The following is a 26843-nucleotide window of genomic DNA, read 5'->3' as shown; positions in this document are numbered from 1 at the left end:
CAAACTCCTGGGCTCAAGTGATCCTCCTGCCTCAGCCTCATATGTAGCTAGGACTACAGGTGTGCACCACCACTGCTGGCAAATGTTTTAAATTTTTTTTTTTTTTTGTAGAGATAGGGTCTTGCTCTGTTGCCCAGGCTGGTCTCTAACTCCTGACCTCAAGCGGTTCTCCCACCTCAGCCTCACGAAGTGCTAGTATTACAGGTGCGAACCACCATGCCTGGCTGCATTTAACATTTCTAACCAAGTTTCATCATGCTGGTCTCATGGCCTAGCAATCATTGTAGTTCCCTGGGAGGTCATACAATGCTCAATGAAATGAGTGTTAGCTTTGGCCAGATGGATAGTTCAAATCTAAACTCCCGCACTCAGTAGCCGTTGGCCTTGGGCACACCAGTTAACATCACTAACCTTCCATTTCTCTGTATACAAAACCGGCATCTTTTTATTGACCCTGTGGGATTGTTATAAAGATTTAGAGGTCACGAAACATGCCTTGCACAAGCTCTAGTGTACCCATATGGCATGTTTTCAATAAACGTTAGCTGCTACTCTTGCTATTGCCTAAGGATTGAATACCCCCTTACTGCCACCTACTTCTAGCTTATTTGGGGACCCCTGTCCTTCAGAAAAGAGACCTGGACATGAGATATGAGCTGAAAAGACAGAGTCTCACTCTGACCTTCAGAGAGCTGCCTCGGTGGGAGTAGATCTTTTATGTTATCTTTGAAAGCCTAAGAAACCTGTGACTCGTCCTTTTCCAGTCTGTACACCCTTGCATGCTCAGCAAAAACTTGTTCCTTAAGGGCCAGCTGTCCTTGGCACAGAATTCAGGAATCTCCCGAGGACGGCTCTGCACTTCACAGGAGCTGAGCTTCACCTGGATACCTGTCACCTCACTGCTAGATTTCTTCTTGCCTTTTATCCCATTAAAACAGTTTTTAAAATTGTAGTAAAAAGCATATGATAGAAAATTTACCATCTTAACCATTTTTTTTTCGCATTTGATTTTAAATTCCTTTTGTCCACTTAGCTCCTTTCCCAAGCCATCTCAAGTACTCAAATCAGTAATGAGATAATAAACTGAATTGTTCTCCTTTTTTTTTTTTTTTTTTTTTTTTTTTGAGTAGTGAGTCCTGCCGGAATGACCAGTTCCCTTTGTATTTAGGCTTATGAGGCTGGACTGTATTGATATGATAAAGATCTCTTCCCCTCCCCACCCCAAATCTTTCTTTTCTTTCATCTTTTTATCCTGGGATTCTCAGTGTTATGTTTGGGAGCATTGGACTAGGGAAAGACACTGGAAAAAACAGAAGGGGAAATATGCAGCTGAATGTTACGGTCTCTGTAACTACCAGGCTGGGCCAGGAAGTCTGAGCACAGAACGGATAACCGGCATACTGAAGGGAAACCATGCCACCTGGGCAACTGTCTGTGCCCTTTAGCACATGCTGGGCCTCTTGTTAAGAGAAAAGGTTCCTCACAAATGGTGCTATTTCTAAGCCATCATGCAAAGATGATTGTAACTCTCTTCCTAGAAAGCCTGCTTGTCCCTCCCAGGCTCTCCTTAAGTTATTTCTTTGTTCCAGACCAAGGGAGGTGCTGTTCCTTGAAACTAACACCCTCATTGTTACCGATTATCACCAACCTTAGCTTTGTTATGAAATTGTAAGTGTTTTTTTGCAACACTAGACCTGAAAGAATGAGATATAACTTCTATACCCAAAGGGATGTTTTCTTAAAAAGTGGTCACTTTGGGGGGCTGTACTTTTGTTTGTTGGTGCTCAAAAACAGCTTTGCAACTTCCATTTTGGGGATGCCTTCAGCACCTGTGACACATCCTTTCTAATGGCATCCATCACAATAAAACTTCCTCCTATACAGGTAGTTTGGTTTCTGCAAGTGGCCAAAGGTTATTTGGTGCTCAGTCTGGTGGCTAGATTAGATGATCATACAGAACAGCACAATTTTTAGTTAAAATCTAAGGTGTATCTTTGATCCTGATTTAGTATGCTAACAACACGTTGGCACAGCTCCCCAAGTTTAAAGGCCATATATGTCCTGTTTGCCACTCTGTCTCGAAGGCCTAGCACAATAGAAACTAACAGAGAGTGGGAACTCAGTAAATATACTATTTGTTGAGCAAATCCATGTATTCAAACTGGGTAAGTCTCTTTGTAGGAAGCATGCATTGGAAGGGTAATATGCTTGTTTCTCTTTCTTTTACAGTTGTCAAATTTAAAAGTTTTGAATCACTCCCCAATGTCTGATGCCTCTGTCAATTTTGACTACAAATCTCCATCCCCATTTGACTGCAGCACTGATCAAGAAGAGAAAATTGAAGATGTTGCTAGTCACTGTCTGCCCCAGAAGGACCTATACACTGCTGAAGAGGAAGCTGCTACCCTTTTTCCTAGGAAAATGACATCCCATAATGGGATGGAGGACAGTGGAGGAGGAGGTACTGGAGTGAAGAAGAAACGGAAGAAAAAGGAGCCAGGAGACCAAGAGGGTGCAGCAAAGGGAAGCAAGGACAGAGAGCCCAAGCCAAAGAGGAAACGCGAACCGAAAGAGCCAAAGGAACCCAGGAAGGCCAAGGAGCCGAAGAAGGCCAAGGAGCACAAGGAGCCGAAGCAAAAAGATGGGGTAAAGAAGGCGCGGAAGCCCCGGGAGGCCTCAGGCACCAAGGAGGCCAAAGAGAAGAGGAGCTGCACTGACTCTGCAGCCAGGACGAAGTCCAGGAAGGCCAGGTACTTTCCTTTCTTCCTTCTCTGAGCATTTGCCTGTGCCAGTGCAGAATGATTTGCCTTTGGCATTGGCCCAAGCCCCTGGACACAACCTTGCTGCACTCCTGTGGGCCTAAGCTTCATATCCCACCTATATAGGATAGGGAGCAGGGATAACCCCTTGGTGCTAATGCAAGGGACTGTCCTTGAAGGTTGCTGTTTTCTCATTGCATTTCTGAAGTCGCGGCATTTCAAAAAAGACATTTGTGTTTTTAGGATACTCCCAAGAATTCCCCACCCGCTTCAGACCCCAACCATTCTTTTTGGTCTTAGTACTTAGCATTCTTTAGTTGCTAGCTGGTATCCTGCCAGATGTGTAGATGTGCCCCCTATATCCCATGTTTATGTGTTCTTTGTGTCCATATTAGCTTTCAGCCAAAAATGAACCACCTTTCTTACCTCCTAATGAGAGAAAGATAAACTTAATTAATACTGGCCATGCAGTTTCTTGCCATTCCTTTTGGACAAAAAAGAATTAAAATGTTAACATGCACAGGGTGTAAGGGAAGTGACATCCCAGGTGTGATACAGAGGGCAGTGATTTTTGGAACAGTAGTGGTGTAGAGTGGCAGAGGAGCTGCTGTAAGGAGGATGCACAGTGACGGGAATCAGTCGTGCAGGAAGCCTAAGAGAGCCATCGGTATCCACAGAGTTCCAGATAGTTGAGGACTGACTAGCTTCCCCTAGGTTCCAAAACCTGAGTGCAGGACCATTCCTGATCTATTTATCTAGTTCATTGTCTAGCACAGTGCCTGACACATTGACAAGTGCTTAGGAAATGCTGAGTAAATGAGACCAGAGCCGACTGTAATGACTTACGGCGAGACCAGAGTGCATAGGTACAGAATCACTGTATAGATCCTATCAAGATAGCAAATGCATTCCTTGTGCAGGGAGCTCAATATCTGTCATCATATACAAATATATTTCTCATTTTGTTTCTAAATTCCTTGTGCAGAAGTTTATATTTAGAATTTTGAGGAAACACCAAATATATGACTCCTATCTTAAGGAATTTACATGTCTAAAATCTAAGTACAGAGGAAGGTTAATTACATTTATCTATGTATCTATTATTCTAGACCAAGAGCACTCATAAAAAACACAGAGACTGATGTGGATACTAACAAAACATAAAGTAATGGGGCTATCACACCTGTGTTGGTCAGGCATGAAGGAGGTAATTTGAAGAATGCATTTTAAGTGGTGTGTGTTGCAACCTGGAGTTTACTAGATGGTTCACTTCTTTTTCAGAAGGACAGTTTGTTGGGACCAGATGGATGGTTTCTTAATCCAAATTAAAAATTTGCCTCATAATATTCACTCCCTTCTGTCTGGCAGAGGATTTCATCGTTCTTCTACCAAAGAAACTTGGGTGGGATCCCAGGAATGTAGATTACAGAAAATGCCTGTAAAATACCTTACAGAAGGTCAAGAGAGAGGTAGACAAAACTCAGGATTCTGCCTAACTAAAACCCTACAGGACTTGTTTCTTAGTGAACCTAGTGAGCATACTCTTAATCTCCAGTGTGTGGATGGAGTAGCAGAGTGACTGTTCGTCCTCTGCAAATAATTTTCATCTCCATCTCCAGATTACTTTGGAGGAGCTGAAGTGGTACTTTGGGGTAATAGCGTATATAAGGAAGGAGGATCGGACATGAGCTAGTGTGGCGACTTTTTATTATTATTATTACAGAGAATAATAAGGAATAAAGATTGTGTGTGAGAATTTAGGGTAATTAGAGGAGGGTTTTATAGCCCTAATAAGGAGTCTTGGTTTGTATCTAGAAGACATTAGAAAGCCATAGGTGTCTGAGCCCACTTAGCCACTGGTTTCTGATGTTTACAATTTTATCAACTCTTCATTTTTTAAGGAATTCATGTTTACATTTTATGAGGTCTGAAACAAAGTGATGAGTATGCAAACATTGTCATAAATTCCATTTTGGGGGAATAAGGGGGCATTTAACTAAGTGTTGGATGCCAAATGTATAGGCAAAATCAGGATTCTGACTAGTGAAAATGTACAGGCTTTCTCATATAAATGTAGCAATACTAACACAACTTGATTTGATCTAATTAGGCTGTATGAAATATAAGTGACTTGGAGAAGTGCTTGGTAGTGTTTTCAAAGGCTGCTAACTTAGAAGACAGCAGAACCTTTTCAGGTTTAGAAGTCCAAGAGACATCCTGTTAGAGGAGGTTGACAGAAATGATCATCTCTTTAAAAATGTGGACAGGTTACATGAGCTTTCTCTCTTTCTTTTGGAGCTATATTATATCGATCTGTAACATAATAGAAGTCTTTTGTGCACTCCAGAGTTCTGGACTGGTTAGCCTTTGATTGCTTCTCTTTTATATCTTTATAAAATTGTTTTGGTTCCTTTAATTAGTGATCCTACAGGTAGGCAGAAGCAGTTTTAGATATGAAGCATGTTAATTGATTTAAAAATACATATATATATACACACATACATATATATATGCATATGTTAGTAATTAAGCCTTAGTTTTTTTGTTCTCTTTGATTTACTCTTGCAGATTGGCTCAAGTACATGTTTTGATTTAAGCAGATATCGATTAGACCCTGGATAATACTTGATGGTTATAAATGATTCACTTAATGCTTGGATTACTGTAGGAGCTCCACAACTGATTTACGGGCTTCTGGCCTTTTCCTCCTTCAGTCCATCTTGCCAGCTGCCACCTGGCTAGTCTTTCTGAAGCACTGCTGTTGGCCCCTTTATTTATGTTGGCAACGGTGGTGGTGGTAATAAATCAAATCGCCTTTTCTCCCTTTTCAATTCTAAATCAGTTGATAAATAGTCAATAGAAATGGGCATTCATTTATCAGCTCTGTTATTGGTAAATTGGATTGAAGAACATTGGTTAGCTTGTGGCCACCATCAGACTTGTTGTTCCTCCCTCAGTTAAGTTTATCTGCCAGCACTGCAGGCACTCGAAAGCAGAGGTGGCGGTGCTGGGCCATGTGTGCTCCATTCCTTCTTCCAGTCTTGCTATTGGAGTATTTCCCCAGTCGGGGAAGTGAGATAAATTTGAAGAAGGGTGGAAAATATATTTCCAGTATTTTTAAGTCCTTGGGAATAAAATATGCTTTTCCTCATGAAAACATGGAGACGGGGAAATGGGATTCCCTCAACAATTTATAACCGCTTAGAATCCTCTGATTGTTCCTGTTGCCCCCTGATTGCTCCTGTTGCCTCCAGGACAAAATCCAGACTCCTTCCTCTGTTATTCAGACCCTCTGGGGTCTGATGTCTCCCTCCCTTTCCATCTCTGGCACTGTACCTCACCAACTCAATTAATCTCATTAGCTCTTAAAGGTCCTTGACCCACTTCTCCTTTGGATTGCTCTGGGTATTTCCCCAGCTCTTATCCTCTCGGTATCCCAAGTCCTTTCCATTCTTCGGGTCTGAGTGCAAGTCTAAGTTCAGATATATATCAGAGTTCAGCTGTATATCAGTACAGATATATATATCAGAGTTTCCCCAAAACAGCGTACCCGTGTGTCCCCTCTGAACTTCCATAGCATTTGGAGCCTCACTTTTCATTATAAATCATAACCGTAGACCTGGGAAGGCTAAAAGATACTTACTTAGTTCAGCCCTGTTGTAGGGCTGCAGCCAGGGAAACGGAGACCCACAGAGAAGTGACTTGTCTAAGGTCATTCACAGATGTGTGTTATAAACTCAGGCCCGATTCCCAGTCTTGTATGTTTGCCTCTAAAACAGGCTACTTTCCCCATCATTAATTATGGTTTTCAGGTATGTATGACTTGTTTTCCTCAGCAAAAGTTAAGTGTCTGAGGTCAGGATCAACTTGCCTTGTGCCTTTTTATGTTCCTGGGGCTGGTCACCAGAGAGGTTTGTCAGGTTCACATATGATACATATCTCTCTATATATAGAGATATATATATATAGAGAGAGAGATAGAGATATATATCTATATGTATAGATATAAATGTATTCCAAGAATGAATGGTTAGAGCTCTTCTCCTTGAAAATAAGACCTGTATAAGGTATCTTATAACTTATACCTGTATAAGGTATCTTATATCTTATAACTCCCATTGTTATATAACAGTAGGTAATATATCCATTTTATAATTGAATGAAAGTTTAAAAAGTTAAGTAACTTGTCCAAGGCACAAAACTAGTGAGCACCATCCTTGGGATTTGACTCCACGTTCACCTGATTGTAAAACCGACTTTTCTCCCCTCAGCTGTGTGTCTTTATGTTTTGCTAAGGAAGATCAGAAATGGACGTGGGGAGATTTCAGTGTCAGATAAATTTGTTTTTATTTGTAGGAAATGGTTGCTCTTCTATAGAATTTCAGTTTGCATACTTCATGGTATCCTTTCAAGGACTAAATGTCTTCAACTTTTTCCTTTGCTGTTTATGTTTGCATTTGAGAGGCAACAGATTATTGAACATGTCTGTTCTAAACAGGTGATAGGTAGTCTAGCAAATTTTCCTTTTCAAGGATGATATTAATAGTGATCAGTATTCATTTATTGCTTGAGAGATAAAAGCCTAAAATTCTTAAATAGGAGAAGTTTCAATTGAAACTAGTGTCTCTTCCCTCCAAATTATTATTATTATTATTATTTTTAGAGATGAGGTCTCCCAAATAGCTGGGATTACAGATATATATTACTAAACCTGGCTTCTCTAAAGTGTTTTTGAGTATGAGTTTAGTTCATTCCTTTATTGTGTAAAACTTAAGCAAGAAAGAAAGCTCCTTCAGGAAGCCAAGTTAGGCTCTGTCATTTTCCTGACTCTGAAATTAAAATTTCATTTGGTATAGTTTATATGCTTATACTATTTTTAAAATTATAGTGCCTTATTCCACAGAGGATTGGAGCCACTTGCCTAAGAAGACATACACAGATGTACATGTGTGTGTGTATATATACAAACATATACACATACCTATGCATACATACCTGTACATGGCCAGTATAGCTGGAGGAGGGGATCAGAGAGGCAGGGGTCAGATCATGTAGGGTCATGAAATGTTAGTAAGGGCTTTGGGAATATATTGTTCCCAAAATTGTTCATTACATTGAATATAATGTTTCGGCCTTAGAAAAGCAACGTGACAGTTTCTCAGAGAAGCTAAGTTTTTACCATTTGAGAAAGAAATTTCATATTAGGGAACTGTTATAGTTCATTTTATGTTCCTATAATAGAATACACAGACTGGATAATGTATAGTGAGCAGAAATTTATTTGGCTCACCATTCTGGAGACTGGGAAGTCCAACAGTATGGCGCTGGAATCTGGGGAGGACCTGTGTGCTGCTCCTTATCCTGTGGCCAAAGGCAGAGGAGCAAAAGAGGATGAAATGTTACTCTAAAATGAACGAGAGAGGGCTACTGTTGAGATAATCCACTCCTGTGATAAGAGTATTCATCCATTCATGAGGCCAGAGCCACCTGACCTGATCTCCTCTTATTAGACCCCAACTCCCAACACCACTGCATTGGAGATGAGGTTTCCAACACAGGAATTTTGGGGGACAAATTCAGATTATAGCAAGAACTGTTATGCAGTGGATTCTGTGCTCAACAACAGTTTTTGCATCTAATGCTTCTAAATGCCTGTGAATATCACGTTTTGGGGGGACGGAGTCTCGCTCTCTCGCCCAGGCTGGAGTGCAGTGGCGCCATCTCGGCTCACTGCAATCTCTGCCTCCCAGGTTCAAGCGATTCTCCTGCTCCAGCCTCCCGAGTAGCTGGGATTGCAGGTGTGTACCACCACACCCAGCTTATTTTTTGTATTTTTAGTAGAGATGGGAGTTTGCTGTGTTGGCCAGGCTGATCTCGAGCTCCTGTCCTCAAGTGATTCGCTTGCCTGGCCTTTTAAAGTGCTGGGATTACAGGCATGAGCCATGGTACCCAGCCTGAGTGTTGCTTTTAAAAGCTAAGGTCTTGAGTTTTGGTGTTCATGTTGTCGGTGAGGGCAGCGTATAAGCTTTGGAATTTCCACACATATCAGAATGGTTCATATTCTTTCTTGCAAGTCAAGAAATTAGTGTGCTGGCCCAAGTGGAGGTCTATCTACCTGGATCTCTGGTCCTCAGACTTTGCTGTGCCTAGGGAACTACCTGGAGAGCTTGTTAGAAAAGTGGATTCCCCAGAGAGAATGATTTATTAGGTCTGGGGTGGAACCCAGGAATCTGCAGTTCAGAATTCTCCCAGGTAATTAGAGTGTGGCTGAGTCTTAGATTATCCTTTGAGAAACATGTTTCCCAGGTGAAAGATCACAGGAAAAAGGAGCCTGTGTAAGTTTTTATATGTAACATCTGCTAGGAATGAAAAAGCAAAAAGAGGAAAAGAAGTGGTTGTGTGATCAGCCCCAGTTTCAGTTTTTCATCCCCATTTGTTTGGTTTGTCAACCCAGAGCAGATTTTTCTCCCAAATGCAGCATTTTACCTTTTTTTTTGCTTTCATCTGTGATGACTGCTTCTGGGAAGTGTTCAGCCCCAGGCCTTCTGATTATATAACCATCTGAGCTGCGTGGTTGCCGCTGAGTCAGCCGGTCACTGTGTGGTGCAGGAAGAGTAGTAACACAGCTAGCTTTCCTCCTCCGGGGCTGGTGGCTCTTTCTCATTTATTTGAAGGTCAATCAGCTATATCTGTTTAGAGAGATCTTTATTGAGGCTAATTTCAGGTTCAAGAGATTACATTAGTGGGGTTCTTTCTGTTGGGAGACCTGTTTTTACATTGTGACCATTTATTAGACCAAAGAAGACATAAAGGTGTGTATGAGCCCTCAGTAGAGACCCTGAGCTTGGAACCCGTTGGACTTTGTGTTAACCAGGGAAGAAATCTAAATGGTAATGTCAGAGACCCACCTTGGAAGCTTTGTACTAAGTCTTTATTTCTGTTTTTTGTTTGTTTGTTTGTTTTTGGGTTTTTTTTTTTTGGAGCATCAGAAGTGCTACTTTGTGGCCTGGTGCATAGTAGACCTTTACCAAATCTGTAAGGGAACAGTTGCTAAATAATAATGCTTGATACATGCCTACTCATTTATCCAGTATATTTTTAGTGCCTCTTCTGTGTCTTGCTTTGTTTATGAGTTTTTTTTTATAGGGAATGCAATAGTGAAGGAAGCAAGGTGTCAGAAGTATCTGTGAGCCCAGTCATTGAGGTACTTTTATGAGTTTGAGGTGCTTTTCACAAGAAGCAGCCTTGACAAGTGTTCAAGAAACAAGCAAAAATATAAACAAATGAAAAACCTGGTATAACTGCTTACAGAGTAGCTGAAAGGATTTAGAAGATAAGGAGTATGTCATTTCTGGTCTGAGGAGTCCCTTGGAAGAGATGAGTATTGAGCCAGTTATTAAAGAAATTTGTAGATGAGAAAAGACTTAAAACAAAAAGACCAAAAGACATTTAAACAAATGTTCTTTTTAGGGGCTTCCAGATTTTAAGATGGTACATGCAGCCTGCTTTCATTTTCACTTCTCCAAATCTTACTGAAATGATAGGAAGAACAGAGGGGACGAAATTTTTCAAAGATGAGAGCTATTACTGAATTTCTGGACAAAGAAGTCCACTGGTATCATACTGGTGGATAAATGGTATGGAGGGAGTCCCAGCTTAGAGCTCATGCAGGCACTATGTTTGCAGCAGAGATAGAAGTGCTTTCTCCTTGCAATGGAGCAGGCAGCTCTGGAGGAGCGATTGGAGGCAGGCCAGAAGTGGAGGTGGCTGATTAAGGGACTGTCTGCAGAGCGGCTGTGTGGTTTGTCAGCTCTAGGATGAACTCAGGCAATTACTCTACGGATATTAGGCAGTTTGCCCTGAGGAAGGGGCTAGGGCTCCATATAAGGAATGACATCCACAAGAAAGGGGCACAGAGCACTAACTTCTCTGCCCTTCCCTGCCCATACCCTAAAAAGTGGAGGGAGGGACAGCCACTTGACATGTGTGCAGAGTCCTAGGCCAGGCTTCATATTCAGGGGCGAGGCTTGTAGAGAAAGCGGTTTACTCAGAAGCAGAGGAGAGCCTCACCAGGCACCTGTATTACCAGCCTAGTTGATTTTCAATAGGAACAGTCTACTGAAGAGCACAAGACCACAGACGAAAACGAGCAGCATAAAGCAGGAAAAGGAAGAATGAAAGAACAACTGTCATAAGAAGAAACAATTCAAGGAAAAGAATGAACATATTTTAAATTAGCTCCTCAAATTGAGGATATTTTGTCTGCAACACAAGAATGGGTCATGACGGGAGCAATCAGAAAAACAAAGAATGAAAATTTAAAATGTGGTTGCCTCCACTAAAAGAGTTCAAAGAAAATACTGAGTAGGGACAGAATAGGGGAGGTATATAAGATCTGAATTCATCAACGTTCCTATCAGGATGTCAGTAGCCATTGCTTAATGTTGATAAATAATGAACTAGAAGCATGAACGCATCAGAGAGGCGTCAGTCAAAAGCGATCCTTTCTGGGGATTTGGTGCACTAAGGATGGGTTATACTTTGTATTTGAAACTCTTCTATACTTTCTGAATTTTTATTTTCAATTGCTTTTATTACTTTTAATAGAATTACTTGGTAAAACTCTGCTTTTTCATCTTAAGAGGAAGTAATCTTTTTGTTTCCATTTTACTAGGATATTGTCCTCTGTAATCTCTGTTTTGAAGGTGTTGATACGGTTAAAGGGACTGACAGGGCAGATTTAGTTCACAGTTTATCTACAGCAGATTATATCTGTACCAAAATAATTAGGGTTTTTTAGTATTTTTTCTTTTAACTAGTATCTTTTAAAAATAGATACCAACTCAGTTCTCTATATAGGCTCAATTAATACGGGCATTATGGAAAAGCTGAATCAAGTGTACAAATGAGCTTTTTCAAGGTAATATCCATGTTTTCAGTATTGTACTCCTGGGAAGAGGATCAAAGCGTATAGGAAGGTCAGTGCTGGAAGCTTCTCTGAAGCGTTGTTGCTGGAGTGGAGTAGTGGTTCCTGGACTGGACTCCTGAGACTCCGCTTGTCTTTGGAGGTAGTTATTGGGATCGTGAGCTATTTTCAGTGGCTGTAGTAGTAACTCATTCTTGCTGTAAGGCTCTGATGGATATTTAATAAGGTTTTAATTTTAAAATGAGAAGATGAATCATTTTGAATTAATGCATCTTAGTAGATAAGAGCTTTCAATACCTGGAATCCACAGGGACAGAGCCATGAAAGATTCATAGGAGTACAGTGTCATGACATGTACCCAGGTCTTTTCCTCGTACTCAGATTCGGCACTCACTTCCTAACTCTTAGTTCTAGCAAAGAAACCTGGAGGTTAGAAACTAGAGATATGGTTGCAGAGAAAGTTTGAGAAATCCCATCTACCTAGTGCTTTCATATTATAATGAAATTTCCTATTTGGAAAGCAAAAAAAAAAAAAAATTTCTAGGACAAACTACAGAAAGTAAAGATGCACACAGTCTTCTTGGCTGATGAAGCCATGTGGAAGACAGAATAAAAGCTTTGATGGTTATGACTAATAGTTGTCCTGCATGTATGAAATAATTGATTGGGAGTTTCTTGCATGTCATAAATGCATAGTAGGTACTTTCTTTGAAGTGGAGATATGTTTGATTGTAAAATCAAGTTGGAATAAAAAAATAGTTACTTTGACTCTCAAAAATGTTATTTCTTCCTTTTTTTTCCTTCCAAGTTAGTCTAACGCTGAAAGCTATTAATTAAAAAGAGGATTATAGAAATAAGATTTCTTTGATTCAAGCCCCTGTGCCATTAATTGGTGGGAGTATTAGGCGTTTGTATTATTCAGAACTCTCTTGGTTACAAGTAACATAAACCCAGTCAAATTAGCTTAAGTTGGAAAAAATGATAATGAGGTTCAGTAGCTTAAGGAATCAGAACCAGGAAGTTTAGTTGAGACCAAAGCTGTTTGTCTCCAGTGACCCCCTGAGCCTGTCTGGGTGCCACTCCATCCTTTGCAAATGCATTCCTCTCGAGGCTGGAATCATGGCTGCCCGTAGCTGTGGGTTTACAGCTTAACAACTTCATGACGTAGGAAGAAAGATTCATTTTCCTACCCACTCCTGCCTATATATATATATATATATATATATATATATATATATATTTTTTTTTTTTTTTTTTTAAAGGAAGGACTCCCAGATTAGTCTGGCTAGGTCATGTGTCCATCCTGGACCAATCACCATGGTAAAAGGAATGGGGTACCATAGCCCACTCTGACCTTCTGCCAGAGCTCTTTTATGGTCTAGGAATCAGTATTGGTTGTCAGGAAAAAAGATGCCAAACACAGTATCCACTTCTGCAGTGGAATAGATGTATGTCAAGATAAATTATTTTTTAAAGTATGTGTGTATGTGCGTGTGTGTGTATGCGTGTGTGTGTGTGTATATATATTTAAGTGTGTGTGTGCACGTGCGTGCGTGTGCGCACACGTTTCCTGAACCAGTTGCAAACAAGTTACATATGTCTGGCCTTTTTGTCCCTAATACATCAGTGTGTCTTTCCTAAGAGTAAGTCATTCTTCTATAACCATTGTCTAGTTAGTTATTCTTTTCATTCCCTTATAACTACTAAGTAATCTGCAGGGAGACACTTTAAGATCATGCAAATATCCTGCTTCTCTTCACATCATTCTCCCTAGATTTAGCATCCCTTGATGATTCTGCACCATGCCCATCTTTTCTACATTGGTTACAAAGTGGTTTTTTTTGTTTGTCATTTTGGGTTTTTTTGAGACAGGGTCTTGCTCTGTCACCCAGGCTGGTGTGCAGTGGCACCATCATGACTTACTACAGCTTCGACCTTCTGGGCTCGATCAGTCCTCCCATCTTAGCCTCCCAGGTACCTGGCATGCATCATCATGCCTGGCTGATTTTTTTTTTCCCCCAATTTTTTTGTAGAGATGGGGTTTTTTTTTTTTTTTTTTTTTTTTGAGACAGAGTCTCGCTCTGTCGCCCAGGCTAGAGTGCAGTGGCCGGATCTCAGCTCACTGCAAGCTCCGCCTCCCAGGTTTACGCCATTCTCCTGCCTCAGCCTCCCAAGTAGCTGGGGCTACAGGTGCCCGCCACCTCGCCCGGCTAGTTTTTTATATTTTTGTAGTAGAGATGGGGCTTCACCACGTTAACCAGGATGGTCTCGATCTCCTGACCTCGTGATCTGCCCGTCTCGGCCTCCCAAAGTGCTGGGATTACAGACTTGAGCCACGGCGCCCGGCCGAGATGAGGTTTCAATATGTTGCCAGTCTGGTCTTGAACTCCTGGCCTCAAGCCATCCTCCCGCCCCAGCCTACCAAAGTGCTGATATTTCAGGCATGAGCCGCTGCACCCAGCCTCAAAATGATTTTCTAACTCTACCACTTCCTTTACAGTTACCATTTGTGTTTTGTAGTGAACAAGAGCTCCCCTTTATCCCTTATTCATTATTTATGTATGTCTCATCGGTATAGATTCCTATTATTTTCAATGACTTATAATTCTTTACTGTCCTCAGTTACTTTGGTGTTCAGATGGTCTCAGTTTTGGGCAACAAAAGCTCTTCAAGCTGACTTATTTCTCATTTTGACTTGCCATGTTTGTTTTTCTAAACACTCTCTTACTTTCTGACATAGCAGGGTGTTTCGGGCTCATCCTCTCTCTTCCCTGCTTTAGCCTTGGAATCAGCCATTTCTGTGAGGAGCTTCAGTATTAAACACCAAGATCTGAGTGTTAGGTGTACACATTGCTGATGGGGCATCTTTGCTCTTAGGCCCTTTCTGTTGTCAAAACTAGGGGGAAAATACATACAAACATGCACATATGAATATATGTACACACGTATATACATACTTATATCTACACAATACATGTATATATACATACACATGTGCGCATATACGTGCTTGTGTTCATACATGTTATGGAACTCATGAGTTCAACTGATGATGCCTGCAGTTGAGATTCATCTCACAGTATCTCCCTTGCCTTATAGCATTTCGTATTTGCCAGTTCCCAACATCAACACATTTACTCATTTGCTTAGTCCTATACCACATCTGAAATAGTTCAGAGTCACTTCACCATGGTAGTTTTTTTCTTAACTACCAAGAAAAAAAAGTTCAGAATTGGTTTGCTCTTCTTTCCCCTTCTCCTAGAAATTGAGAGTATGTAGTCAAATGCTGTGTTCATCAGTTAATGGAAGCGGTTTTATTCTTTATGAGGTGCAGTTATATTACTTGTTTTAAACATACATGGATTCACTTGTTTCAGCTTGTTTTCATCTTTTAGTTTTTTGTGTTTTAGTATGTAGAACTTTAACAGATTTCCTAAAGTCAGATCTGTATACAAAGGTATACTCAGAGAAGTGTCACTCCCTCCTGTATCCCTGCTACCCCTTGTAGATAGATAGGCATTGTGGGTTTTTTTGTTTATCCTTCCTGTGTTTCTTTTTGTATTAGTAGATAGATGTGTACAGGTTTTTTAAATTTCCCTTTATTCTTACACAAAAGGTAGCATATTATACTCTTTTAACACTGCTTTGTTCACTTGATATATCTTTAGAAATCATTCCCTATCAGTTTGTAGAATTATTTCTTGTTTTTATAGCTGTCTAGTATTACATTGTATATATCCTAATTTATTCAGTCATTTATGTTTAGATAGGTAGTTCTCATTATTTTATAATTACCAAAAAATGTTGTAATAAATAACCTCATGAATATGTGTTTTTATATCGTGTGATATATCTTTAGATTACATTCCTGTAAGTAGATTGCTGAGTCAAAGATTATTTGCATATGCAGTTTTGTTAGATCCTATTTATCCTCTTTTTTTTTTTTTTGAGACAAGGTCTCACTCTGACACCCAGGCTGGAGTGCAGTGGCATGATGTCTGTTCACTGCAACCTCTGCCTTCCAGGCTCAAGCGATTCTCCCACCTCAGCCTCTCAAGTAGCTGGGACCACAGGCCAATGCCACGATGCCCAGCTAATTTTTGTATTTTTTTGTAGAGACAGGGTTTCACCATATTGCCCAGGCTGGTCTCGAACTCCTGAGCTCAAGCGATCTGCCTGCCTGGGCCTCCCAAAGTGCTGAGATTACAGTCATGAGCCACCACACCTGGCCTATCCATTATTTTTGAAGAACCTGGAACTTCAAGGAGCAAACAAACATTCATGGGCCAAATCATCTGTAGGTATAGCAGTTTAGAGATTAAAATGTCTTCAACTGATAAAACTCTCAAGCGTAAGGTTTTTAAAACTTTTTCCAAAGAGCAGAAAGATACACCTTATCTAGTCTTCCTAGAGGATGAATTCAGATGATATTTTTCTTAATATCGTATTTGAAGATCCCATTTGTAAGCTTACAAGGAATCTTTTCTTCTTGATACTTGCCTTTATCAGAAGAGCTCCAGGAAGAATTTTTGGAACTTAAAATGGCTTCTCTTGCCAAAGGTAACCTCCAAAAAATCACTTTGAAGCTTTCCCGAGTAGAGTATCTTCTTATTTACCTGCAAATAAGGGAGCAGGTTTCAGCCAGTATTTTCCTATTTTACTGACAAATATTTGAGAAAGTATATTCCCAGGCTACCTGAACCCCAGCTTATGGCTGGGAAAATCTAGTAGCGCCTCAGGCTTGTCTTGGAAAGTGCCTCACCATGACTCCTCCCTCCTTTCAACAGTTAATGTGTTGCTCAAAATGCACACAAGTCTCCTAGTAAAAGTGTCATATTTTGAGGAAGTTCTATTCGTTAGTTATGATTTGAACTTGGTTTAGCTTCGAGTATGATGTTCCACAGTGAAGCACATGATTCTAGCATGTTGGGCACATGCGCGCACACACACATAATAAATATTTAGAATGAAGATTAAACATATACAGACAAAGTGTTCTAATATAATGAAGTTACATTTAGTAAGTAGATGAAATTGATTTCAAATGCTGGGAAGAAAGATTTAAGATTTTACAGAAGATTCAAAGGCCACTGAGCATGTGACTATTAGGGTGACTTGGCATATTGTAAGCTTTCTTTACATTTGTGTCAAAGAATTAAACCTTTTTCTAAGAGAGCTGTAAAAAACTATCAACATCTATGGATTTGTGAATTTTCTATATTTGGGTCATTGGAATGTTGCTGATTTTTTAAACCATTATTTTGAGATTCAAATAACATTAAAGGATATTTGAAGTTTTTACATTTACTAAAAGGGAGACTGGGATTTTAGAAAAAAAGAGGCAAAATACATGATTTGGTGTGAAAAAGTAATACCCTGTGACTCAGCTGACGTGAGCATAAGCCTCTGCCCTGCTGCTGACTTTGGGACATTTGCTGCTTTTAAATCTCAGTTTTCAGCCGGGTGTGGTGGCTCAAGCCTGTAATCCCAGCACTTTGGGAGGCCAAGTCGGGCGGATCGCGAGGTCAGGAGATCGAGACCATCCTGGCTAACATGGTGAAACCCCGTCTCTACTAAAAAATACAAAAAACTAGCTGGGCGAGGTGGCGGGCGTCTCTAGTCCCAGCTACTCAGGAGGCTGAGGCAGGAGGATGGCGTGAACCCAGGAGGCAGAGCTTGCAGTGAGCCGAGATCCGGCCACTGCACTCCATCCAGCCTGGGCGACAGAGCGAGACTCTGTCTCAAAAAAAAAAAATCTCAGTTTTCCTCATCTGGAATATAGGGATTGTTTGTCCTGGCTCCCTCTTGGGATTGGGATGGAATTCACAAGTACTTTGTAGAATGTAATTTACTATGCAGTTTTCTTAATAAGAAGCCACAAAATTACTTCACGAGATAAAGACTCATGAAAATTTAGCATCTTTTAAAACTGTTTTACCTGAGTCTCCTCTTCTGAACTGGTAAGAAATAGAAGAACTTGTGCTTTTTCCCCTGCTTAAGGGTACAAGTGCCTTGTTAAAAATCTGTAATCCTTGAAAATGGCACGACCCCTTGAGTTTCAGTTCTTTAGGTTGGATCAAAATAGTTTTTTCGTTTGTTTGTTTGTTTGTTTTTTAACTTTTAAGTTCAGGGGTACAAGTGTAGTTTGTTACATAAGTAAACTTATGTCATGGTGGTTGGTTGTATAGATTATTTCATCCCCCAGGTATTAAGCCTAGTATCCATTAATTATTTTTCCTAATCCTCTACCTCCTCCCATCCTCCACCCTCCAAAAGGCCCTAGTGTGTGTCATTCCCCTCTGTGTGTCCATGTGTTCTCATCATTTAGCTCCTACTTGTAAGTGAGAACATGCAGTATTTGTTTTTCTGTTCCTGTGTTTGTTTGCAAATAGCTTTCATCGTGAACTTTCCTGGTAGGTAGGCAAGCCAGTCTCCAGCCTGGGGAATAAAAGCTGGGCAGAGTTTGTGCTGACCTGGTTGGGAGCATGTGAAGGGTGAAGGGTATTCAAGAGGGAAGCAGACAGATTTAGCTATCAGCACTGGCTGGTTTGTGTCCTTGATCACCCCTCTGAACAAGGTCCTCCAGTTTCCTTCTCTTCCCCATACTTTCTACTAAATCTCCTGATGGGAAGTACCAGTGTTGGCTCTTTCTTTGTCACCCACATTCTGTCACTTGCCAAGACTTCCTGGTTCTACTCCTGCTGGGCCTTTCAAAGCATTTCCACCCTTGAAAGGCTTCATTCCCTCTTTCCTGGACCTGCTTTCATGGCCCTTTTCACGCAGAATGAAGTCTAAACTTTCTGGCCTGGTGCACCCTTGATTTTTCCTTTGAGCTGCATCACATGGTGCTTCTGTTCACTTGCCCTGTTATCCAGACACACAACTAACTATCTTTTACTAAATGTATCCAAAACACTGTTCTATTCCCCCAAGAATGCTATGATAATCACAGATGAGCACAGATTCCACTTGGGCTCAGATCTTGTCTCTGCCATTTACTAACCCTGTTGCCCTGGAAATCTAACTTAACCTCACCATGCCTCAGATTCCTCTGAGGAGGAATAAAATGAGAATAAGAATACCATCTGCTGGCCAGGTGCGGTGGCTCACACCTGTAATCCCAGCACTTTGGGAGGCCGAGACCGGCGGATCACGAGGTCAGGAGATCGAGACCATCCTGACTAACATGGTGAAACCCCGTCTCTACTAAAAATACAAAAATTAGCCGGGCGCGGTGGCTGGCGTCTGTAGTCCCAGCTACACGGGAGGCTGAGGCAGGAGAAAGGCGTGAACCCAGCAGGCGGAGCTTGTAGTGAGTGGAGATTGCGCCACTGCACTCCAGCATGGGTGACAGAGCAAGACTCCGTCTCAAAAAAAAAAAAAATACCCCCCCAAAAAAAGCCAAGTGTGGTGATGGATGCCTGTAATCCCAGCTACTGGTGAAGCTGAGGCAAGAGAATTAAACATGGGAGGTAGAGGTTGCAGTGAGCAGAGATCGCACCACTGAACCGCATCCTGGATGACAGTGCGAGACTCCGTCTTTAAAAAAAAAAAAAAAAAGAATACCATCTGCCTTACAGGGCTGTTGTGAAGAGCAAAGGCAATGTAAACGAATGTGCCGGCATGTAGTAATTATTATATAAAGTATTAGCTGCAATCATTAGTTATTGTTATTTCTACTACTGTCAGAATTGTGTTTTTATATGTACATATATATATGTATCTCTGATCAAATGTATGTTCTCAAATCTCCCCAACCACAGTTAATCACAGCCATTCATTAAGGCATCCATCTATCCGTTGCTTAAACAACCATTTTAAAACTTGCTTAAATATTAATTGAATACTTACTATGTATAAGGCATAAGACCACTCACTCTGAGGAATACAAGCATAGTCAAGCACATACTGCCCTCTAGGAACTTCGAGTCTGGTAAGAGAGATCAGAGAAGTATAAAGTACTCACCTATCCAGCAAATATTTATTGAGCAACTGTAGAGGATCCAGGCACTGTATGTAGTTATGTGAATTCTGAGCCTGATATTGTAGTTAACAACTAATTCTGGTGAAAGATCATTTAAGCAAAGTATAGTTGAAGTGCTTTGGGAGTGTGGGAAAGAGATTTTACCACCTAGGAAGGCCAAGGAAGGCTTTTTGGAGAAAATGTTGCCATCTTAGCAGGGCCTTGCAGGGCGGATGGACTTGGCCCATCTCTGCCTCTCTGAGGAAGCATTCATGTACTGCCTTGGGCTGTGGTTGTAGGTGAACTGTAGGATTTTCATAATCATAAGCTCGTCAAGGGCAGAGGCAGTGTTCTCTTCATTTTTGAGTGCCTAGTGTTCACTCCAGGTCCAGCATGTACTCAGTACAGGATGGTGACAGATTAGGGAGATGTCTCTTCCTAAGAAACTTAAAGGGAGATTGTAATTTGAAGATTCTTGGTATCTGTGAAGCAGTTGAACTTCCTAGAGAAGACATTTGTATAAACTAAAAGTGAAGTTTTTGGAGATGTTCATATTATTTCTTACATATTAATTGTAGCTATAATAGTCACGATGGGGTGTAATAAAGTGAATTCTGCATTGATCCATGTAGATATTTCTTCCCATGTTTCTGTTCATTTCTGGGAAGAAACTCTTGTAGATTCCCCATTAAAGCCTGCCCTGGCCCTAGAATTCCAGGATGTGATTTCATGATGTTGATCACATGAGAAATCTTAGTTTTAAAAACTGCCCAACAGTTTTAATTCTGAATTTCTCCTTGTAGCAAGGAGCAAGGACCAACCCCAGTGGAGAAAAAGAAGAAAGGAAAAAGGAAAAGTGAAACTACAGTGGAGAGTTTAGAGCTGGATCAGGGCCTGACGAACCCATCTCTGCGGAGTCCTGAGGAGTCCACTGAGTCTACAGACAGCCAGGTACAGCTGTGACCGGGAGGCCTGGTGGAGATTACAGCTGCTGGATGGGATCTGGCTCACACTGATCCTGTTGCTCCTCTATGCCTATCTCTAGCACACTCCCTAGCCCGATCAGTATACTAATGATATCCCAGTTTTCTAGTGGTGTTTGCCTCATTCCTGAAAAGTAGCGGGATATTAGGCTGCAGAAGGAGTTGATGTGGAAAACAAAGTTGTGAGCCAAGCTTGTAAGGCCTCTTTTCCATGCAGGTAATGCATTTAGTGCTCAGAGTGCCAGGCCAGCCTGTACAAGGACATTTTCATAATCCCAGATGCTGGGAAAGTCAGAAATGTATCCATTATGCCAACAAGTAAGGAAAGTTTGGCCAAACATGGAAACATGGAGTTGCCCGTCTAAACCAGATTCCTAAAAATATGCCAAAGTGTGCCCATGACAGTATTAGGGATTTTCTGAGTTGATAACCGCTCTTGAGCATGAAGGCTAATATTTGAAAGTGCTCTGTTTCCTCTGATATTCATAGCAATTTATCTGAGCCATGCTGCTGCAAGGCTCATTTAGAATAAGACTGACGTACTATACCTTCCAGGATCATCTGGACCTTCATGGGTTTCTCACTGCTCTTCCCTGTAGGAAAATGACAGCTAGTAATGTCATAGTATTAATAAGCAGCAGTGTCTGGTGTCAGAGCAGACTCCTCACTGCCTATAAACTGGGGCTGGTGGCTGTTAAGTGTCTAGATTGGCAGAGGAGCCAGGCACACTGAGTTGATGGAATTTGGCAGGGTATTAGGTGTTTGTAGAATGGTGATCCGTATGTGGTGTTGGGGAGAGGTTTTTATGTGGAATCCCTCGTATAAAGTAAAACATCCTAGAGGCAACTTAGTGAAGAAGTGATAGGAACACAAGAGAGATGCTCAGGAGGTATCTTGTAGAAGAAAAGAGAGGTGGGATTTTGCTTTTGCTTTTGTTTTTTAAGATTTAAATATTTGAGAGTGAACTGGCTGGTAAATGGTTCCCTGAAGTGATTCTACTGTTGAGATAATGATGAGTATGTAGAGATGAACTGTATGCTGTTCTGTTTGTGGAAAGCCACTGGGCTGTTTTGTTGTTGAATATTAAAAGGTACAGGCTTCTTAATTAGAGATGAATCCTTAGATCATCACAGTCAAGGTGACTTAGGAACCTTGTTTTGTCACACTTAAGATGTCTCCCTGCATTTCAGGAAGCATTACGAGATTCTCAGAGTAAATCCAAAAAATTGATACTAACTAGTTTTCTAACTACATTTTTAGAAGTACACAGTAAGGATGGTGAATTTCAGCAAAAACAATAAAAAACTGTCATCATGTCATAAAATCTGTGCTTCCAGCAAGTGCTGGAAGGGACCCAAAAGATGATAGAGTTCAGCTCCCATCCTTGTTTTATTGGAGGAAAAGTGGATTCTGAAAGGGGGAAGTCACTACCGTTGATCAACAGAACACGTCTTACTGGACAGTGAGACATTACCCCTTCTTTTTAGTGGATCATGGCAATTTGGAGATTGAGCTTTTGTTCTGTCCCCTACTCCGCTAGATCCCATTTTGACTGAATTTAGTCCTTAAAAGAGTTGTCTTTAAGAAAGATTTCTTTTGTAAGGCAAGAAAGCTCTCCTTGGCTTATTAGTAAATGTAGATGCGGGTCTTCTTATGTAGGCTGTTGTCTTTCACTCAGAGAGTTTCTCTGATGGGTGTGTTTGCCCTGCAGAAACGACGCTCGGGAAGGCAAGTAAAGCGCAGAAAATACAATGAGGACCTGGACTTCAAAGTGGTGGATGATGATGGGGAAACAATTGCTGTTCTTGGAGCTGGTCGAACGTCTGCACTCTCAGCTTCTACACTGGCCTGGCAGGCGGAGGTATGGCCTTTGCATGAGGGTACTGACTTTGGCTGGACAGTCATTTTGACCTAGATGGCAGAGTTGTTTCTTGGCCCTTTGCTAAAGCATAAGTCAGATCATTTTAACTGCTGCTTGTAGCCTTCATGTAGCCTTCAAATAACTTCTTGTTGCACTGGGAATAACATTCAGACTCCTCACTGTGCTCAGCAGGACCCTCCACATCACACTCTCGCCTTGTTTCACCAAATTCTTCATTTTTTTAGATAAACAGTTTTTCCCTGTCCCATTACTCTCCAGCCAAAAGACTGACTGTCTTTTAATGCATTGAACTAACAGTCCTTTTCCACCTGTAGACCTTTGCCTCTGTTCTTCCTTCTGCTTGGAATGCTTTACATGACTGGTTTATCAGTTTTGCCTAAAATGTTATCTCCTTAGAGAGATCCTTCTTGACTCTTTTATCTAAAGTAGATTCCTGCCCCTCATCCCAATGATGTTCTATTTCAGCCCCTTGTATGCTTCCTTAAAGCACTTACCACAACACAAATTGCATTTGAATGTATCTGATCTCTGATGTTGTTTTATTTGTCTCTCATTAAAAATGTGAAAGTCTTGGCCGGGCGTGGTGGCTTACACCTGTAATCCCAGCACTTTGGGGGGTCTGAGGCAGGTGGATCACTTGAGGCCAGGAGTTCGAGATCAACATGGGCAACATGGCAAAACCCCGTCTCTACAAAAAAAAAAATACAAAAATTAGCTGGGCATGGTGGTGCAGGCCTGTAATCCCAGCTACTTGGGAGATTGAGGCACAAGAATCACTTGAACCTGGGAAGCAGAGGTTGCAGTGAGCTAAGATCGCATCATTACACTCCAGCCTGGGTGACAGAGCAAGACACTGTCTCAAAAAAAAAAAAAAAAAAAAAAAGAATGTTAAAGTCTTTTGTGTAATAAAATAGCTGTTAAGTGGATGAGAGCAAATGAACTAGTAATTACAGTTGGAACTCGGAACTCTGATTCAACAGGCTTGTATTGCGAGTCTAGATGTGCTGGGTACAGAGGCTGCACAGAAGCAAGACTGGTCAGATGTATAGGAAGACAAGGACTTAGGAGGAACTTTTCCAGCATGAACTTCATAAAGCCCCAGAAACTGAATGGCACCACAAGCTGTGATATGACAAATGGATAATCTTGGCTGGATGCTGGGGTGTATTTTGAGGGGTGGTGAGAGAGGAGGACTGAGAGGTAGGAGCAGTCACAGTGTGAAGGGCCTTGAATATCACCTAAGGAATTTTGTTTTTATCATGCAGATTGGACAAGGGATAGGAGGCACTGATGTGTTGAAGCAGAGGAGTAGGACCACTGTATTTGCATTTTAGCAGTTTCTGTTGGCAGCAGTGTCAAGAAAGAAGATGATAGTATTAGCACTTGATACAGAGGCACTAGAAAGGAGAGAAGGGTTAAATGTTGAAAAGAAGGAGGTCTGTGCCAAGGAGCTTATAGAGAAGAAGTGAAAAGCAAGACAAGAAGCAGGCTGTGCATGTAGGAGGGGCGTTATTGCCAAGAGCACATTCTGGGACATGGCTGTCTGTTGTTATGGAGTCAACTGTTGCTGACTTGGCAGAATTCACACTCTGTATGGAGTGGTAGCATCACAAATACCTGTCATTCCTCCTGGATGCTAGTGTATCTTATGGAAGCTGATAATACTTTATCTTCCTTGACTACCTTGCCTCCAACTTAAACCATTTTCATATAATTCCACATATTCTTTCACTCTATGTTTGCATAGAAAGTAGCAGGGAGCAGGGACTATTGTCCCTATTTTAACAATGAAGAAACTGAAGCCCAGAACGATCCAGGTCAGAGTTACATAGCAGCAATTAATCAGTGACTAGCATGTAAGAGTTGATTTCATGTCTCTGCTAAGGGTTATCCAACTAATGAATGTAACAGTAGGAATAATAATTTGATGTATTGTCACTATAATACTTTTCAAGCAAATATTAATATTTAAAAATAGCCCTTGCAAGACTGCCATGAGGTGATAGAATTGTATTGCTTTGTAATGGGGTTTTCATTCCTTGGGGATGTTATGGTTGGTTTGGTAGTTAAAACACTATACGGAATTTGATTTTCTCCTAGTAGCCATTTAGCCTAAGCCATTAACCATATTTCAGATGTTGTTATGACTTCTCCCCTGGCACCTGAAGGGCAGCAGTAGCTGATCTAACAGAAATAATTCAGGAAATGTTGGGTATCTTATTAAGACTCTTTTTTTTCTTCTAAGGATATAGCAAAGAGAGGGTTTATATATGGAGAAACATAAATTAGAATCTGAATTATATCTCAAAAAAATTTACCAAATTTAAGGAAGAGAGAGGCCTGATTGATGGTTTTGGCTTTGGCATTCAGAGAAGTGCGACCGTGTGGGGCTGGCCTCTGAGCCAAGGCCTGGCCTAGCATGCAGGGCAGGCCGCACAGCCAGTGAGGGTACTGGAGAGATCGGCTTACCGAGTGATTTTCAAAATTGGTGCTCTGTAGAGTCCTAGTTGCTGCAGAACCAAAACAGCTCCACTTAAAACTGTTTTTACATACTGGGCTTCCTGAGGAAGTTTGAACAAAGATTTCCCACACTAACGAAAAGCCTGAAAGCCTTGAATCTCATCTAGGATTCCAGGCAATCTCAAGGCACATCCAGTGGCACAGAAATCACTGAAGAAGAGGAAGCTTTTTCCTATATCCTTCTCCTGGGGCCCTCTGGGTGGGTGTCTGCCTGCCTGCCAGCTTTAGGTCGGGGCAGAGAAGGGGCTGGAGTCAGCACCAGAATGGCCCCACTGCCATCTCTCTGCAGATCTGTGCAGTATCTTCTCAGCATGCTCAACCCACTTCTGTGACTGCTGGCCCTTGTCCCAGCCCCAGATCACAACCTCAGCATTGGTTACCAAGTGGTGAGTTGCTAAAACATCTTTACACACGACTCACTTTAGCTCAGGAATGGCATATTATCACAGCTGTGCTTTGGACTCTGTAGCACAGTCCTGAGCTTGGGATTCAGGGGTAGAAAAGTTTCCATCCTAAATGTGACTCTTTATTTTCTTATTCTTTGTCAAACTCATTTTGGTGTCTGGAACACAAACAAACTTTTAGAGTTCTGTGGTGTATTTTATTTACAATGTATAGACTGTTGGCAAGGCTGTCTCAGTTTTTGCCTCCTGCAATTTGGGTGGTTTGTGTGATTTTGCCTTTTGGAACAGAAGGACTTGAATTTGAATAAGGCTTTGGCTCGTGGTTTTCTCCTGTGCTGTGCTCTGTGTCTGCGTACAGCGCACTCTTCTTTGATAGGCCTTTTTCTATACCTGGCAGGCTGAGCTCAGTTGTTTCCTCCTCCTGAAAGTGCCTTGCTCCTCCGAGCTGGGGTAAGTGCCCCTCCCCTTTACTCTCAGTGCACTCTAATATGTTTAACTGTCCTTGTCCTTTGGACACCTGCCAAATTTTTTGTTTCCTTCTTCTAAACCATGAGTTATGTTAGTGTAGGATTTGTATCTTTTTTTGTCCTATGTGCCTCTCAGGTAGGAGAGTTTCAATAAAATAAAATTTACATTTACTCCCAGGAACTATTCAGATGAAGTGGCACTTTCCATCCTCTGCTCGATAAGGTTTTTCATTATTGTAATTATTATTCCCTAAGTCTAAATTCAGCTGGGACCCTTGTACCACTTATTCATAGCCTGTGATGGTCCTGATTTTCAGCGCCTCTGCCATACTGCTTTGATGATCGCTCCTGATTGTTCCCCAGATTGCAGAGTTTTGCAAAAACAGGCATCACTTTTTAATTTATTGTAATTTTTCTTAGCATAGGTAGAACTTTATATTTCTGCTGGTTGGTAGCTAATATAAAGACCTATTAGTTGAACTTATCAAATACTTATTCAGTGAGTGAATAAATATGTTTAAAACTCATTATGGTATGAAACTGGTAATGATTTGTTTAAACCTCAACTGCTTTAAAACTCAAACTGGTATGATTTGTTTAAACCTCTGTATTAGAAAGGAAAGAGATTTTTCTTTTCTTCCAGGCTCTTGTTTCCTCCATTTCCGTATACTGGCACTTTTTCCTCACTGGTATTCATCTCTGTCTCACTTAAACCCTCAGACAGGCCTCTTTTCTGAGGCTCCTTGCTGCTATTTGGCATTGCCGTAGCTTCGTGCCAGCGTGTGTGACTCGGTGCAGAAGTGTCCGTTAGGGCCCTTCATCATAAGGCTCCTATCAGCTCTGCCTGGGTGGGTAATTTCTTGAGTCTTCCCATTTCTTCACTAGGTACAACCACCAATTCCCACACTGTCTTTAGGTTGTTTCCTGTATTTGTTTCCT

General features: G+C 41.2%; 1 protein-coding gene across 2 annotated transcripts in view; it reads left to right on the top strand.

Annotated features, from left to right (window-relative positions):
• Nucleotides 1–26843, top strand: part of CHD6 (chromodomain helicase DNA binding protein 6) — a 211972-nt gene that overhangs the window by 77191 nt on the left and 107938 nt on the right. For both annotated transcript variants that reach the window (XM_015149001.3, XM_077951822.1), the window contains exons 3-5: nt 2230–2750; nt 20452–20599; nt 22343–22492. In XM_015149001.3, coding sequence (XP_015004487.1) covers nt 2230–2750; nt 20452–20599; nt 22343–22492 — 819 coding nt within the window. The remainder of the gene's footprint in view (nt 1–2229; nt 2751–20451; nt 20600–22342; nt 22493–26843) is intronic.

The sequence above is a fragment of the Macaca mulatta genome, chromosome 10 (assembly GCF_049350105.2).
Source record: "Macaca mulatta isolate MMU2019108-1 chromosome 10, T2T-MMU8v2.0, whole genome shotgun sequence".
NCBI classification, from domain to species: Eukaryota; Metazoa; Chordata; class Mammalia; order Primates; family Cercopithecidae; genus Macaca; species Macaca mulatta.
This window is presented reverse-complemented; position numbering and strand designations above follow the sequence as displayed.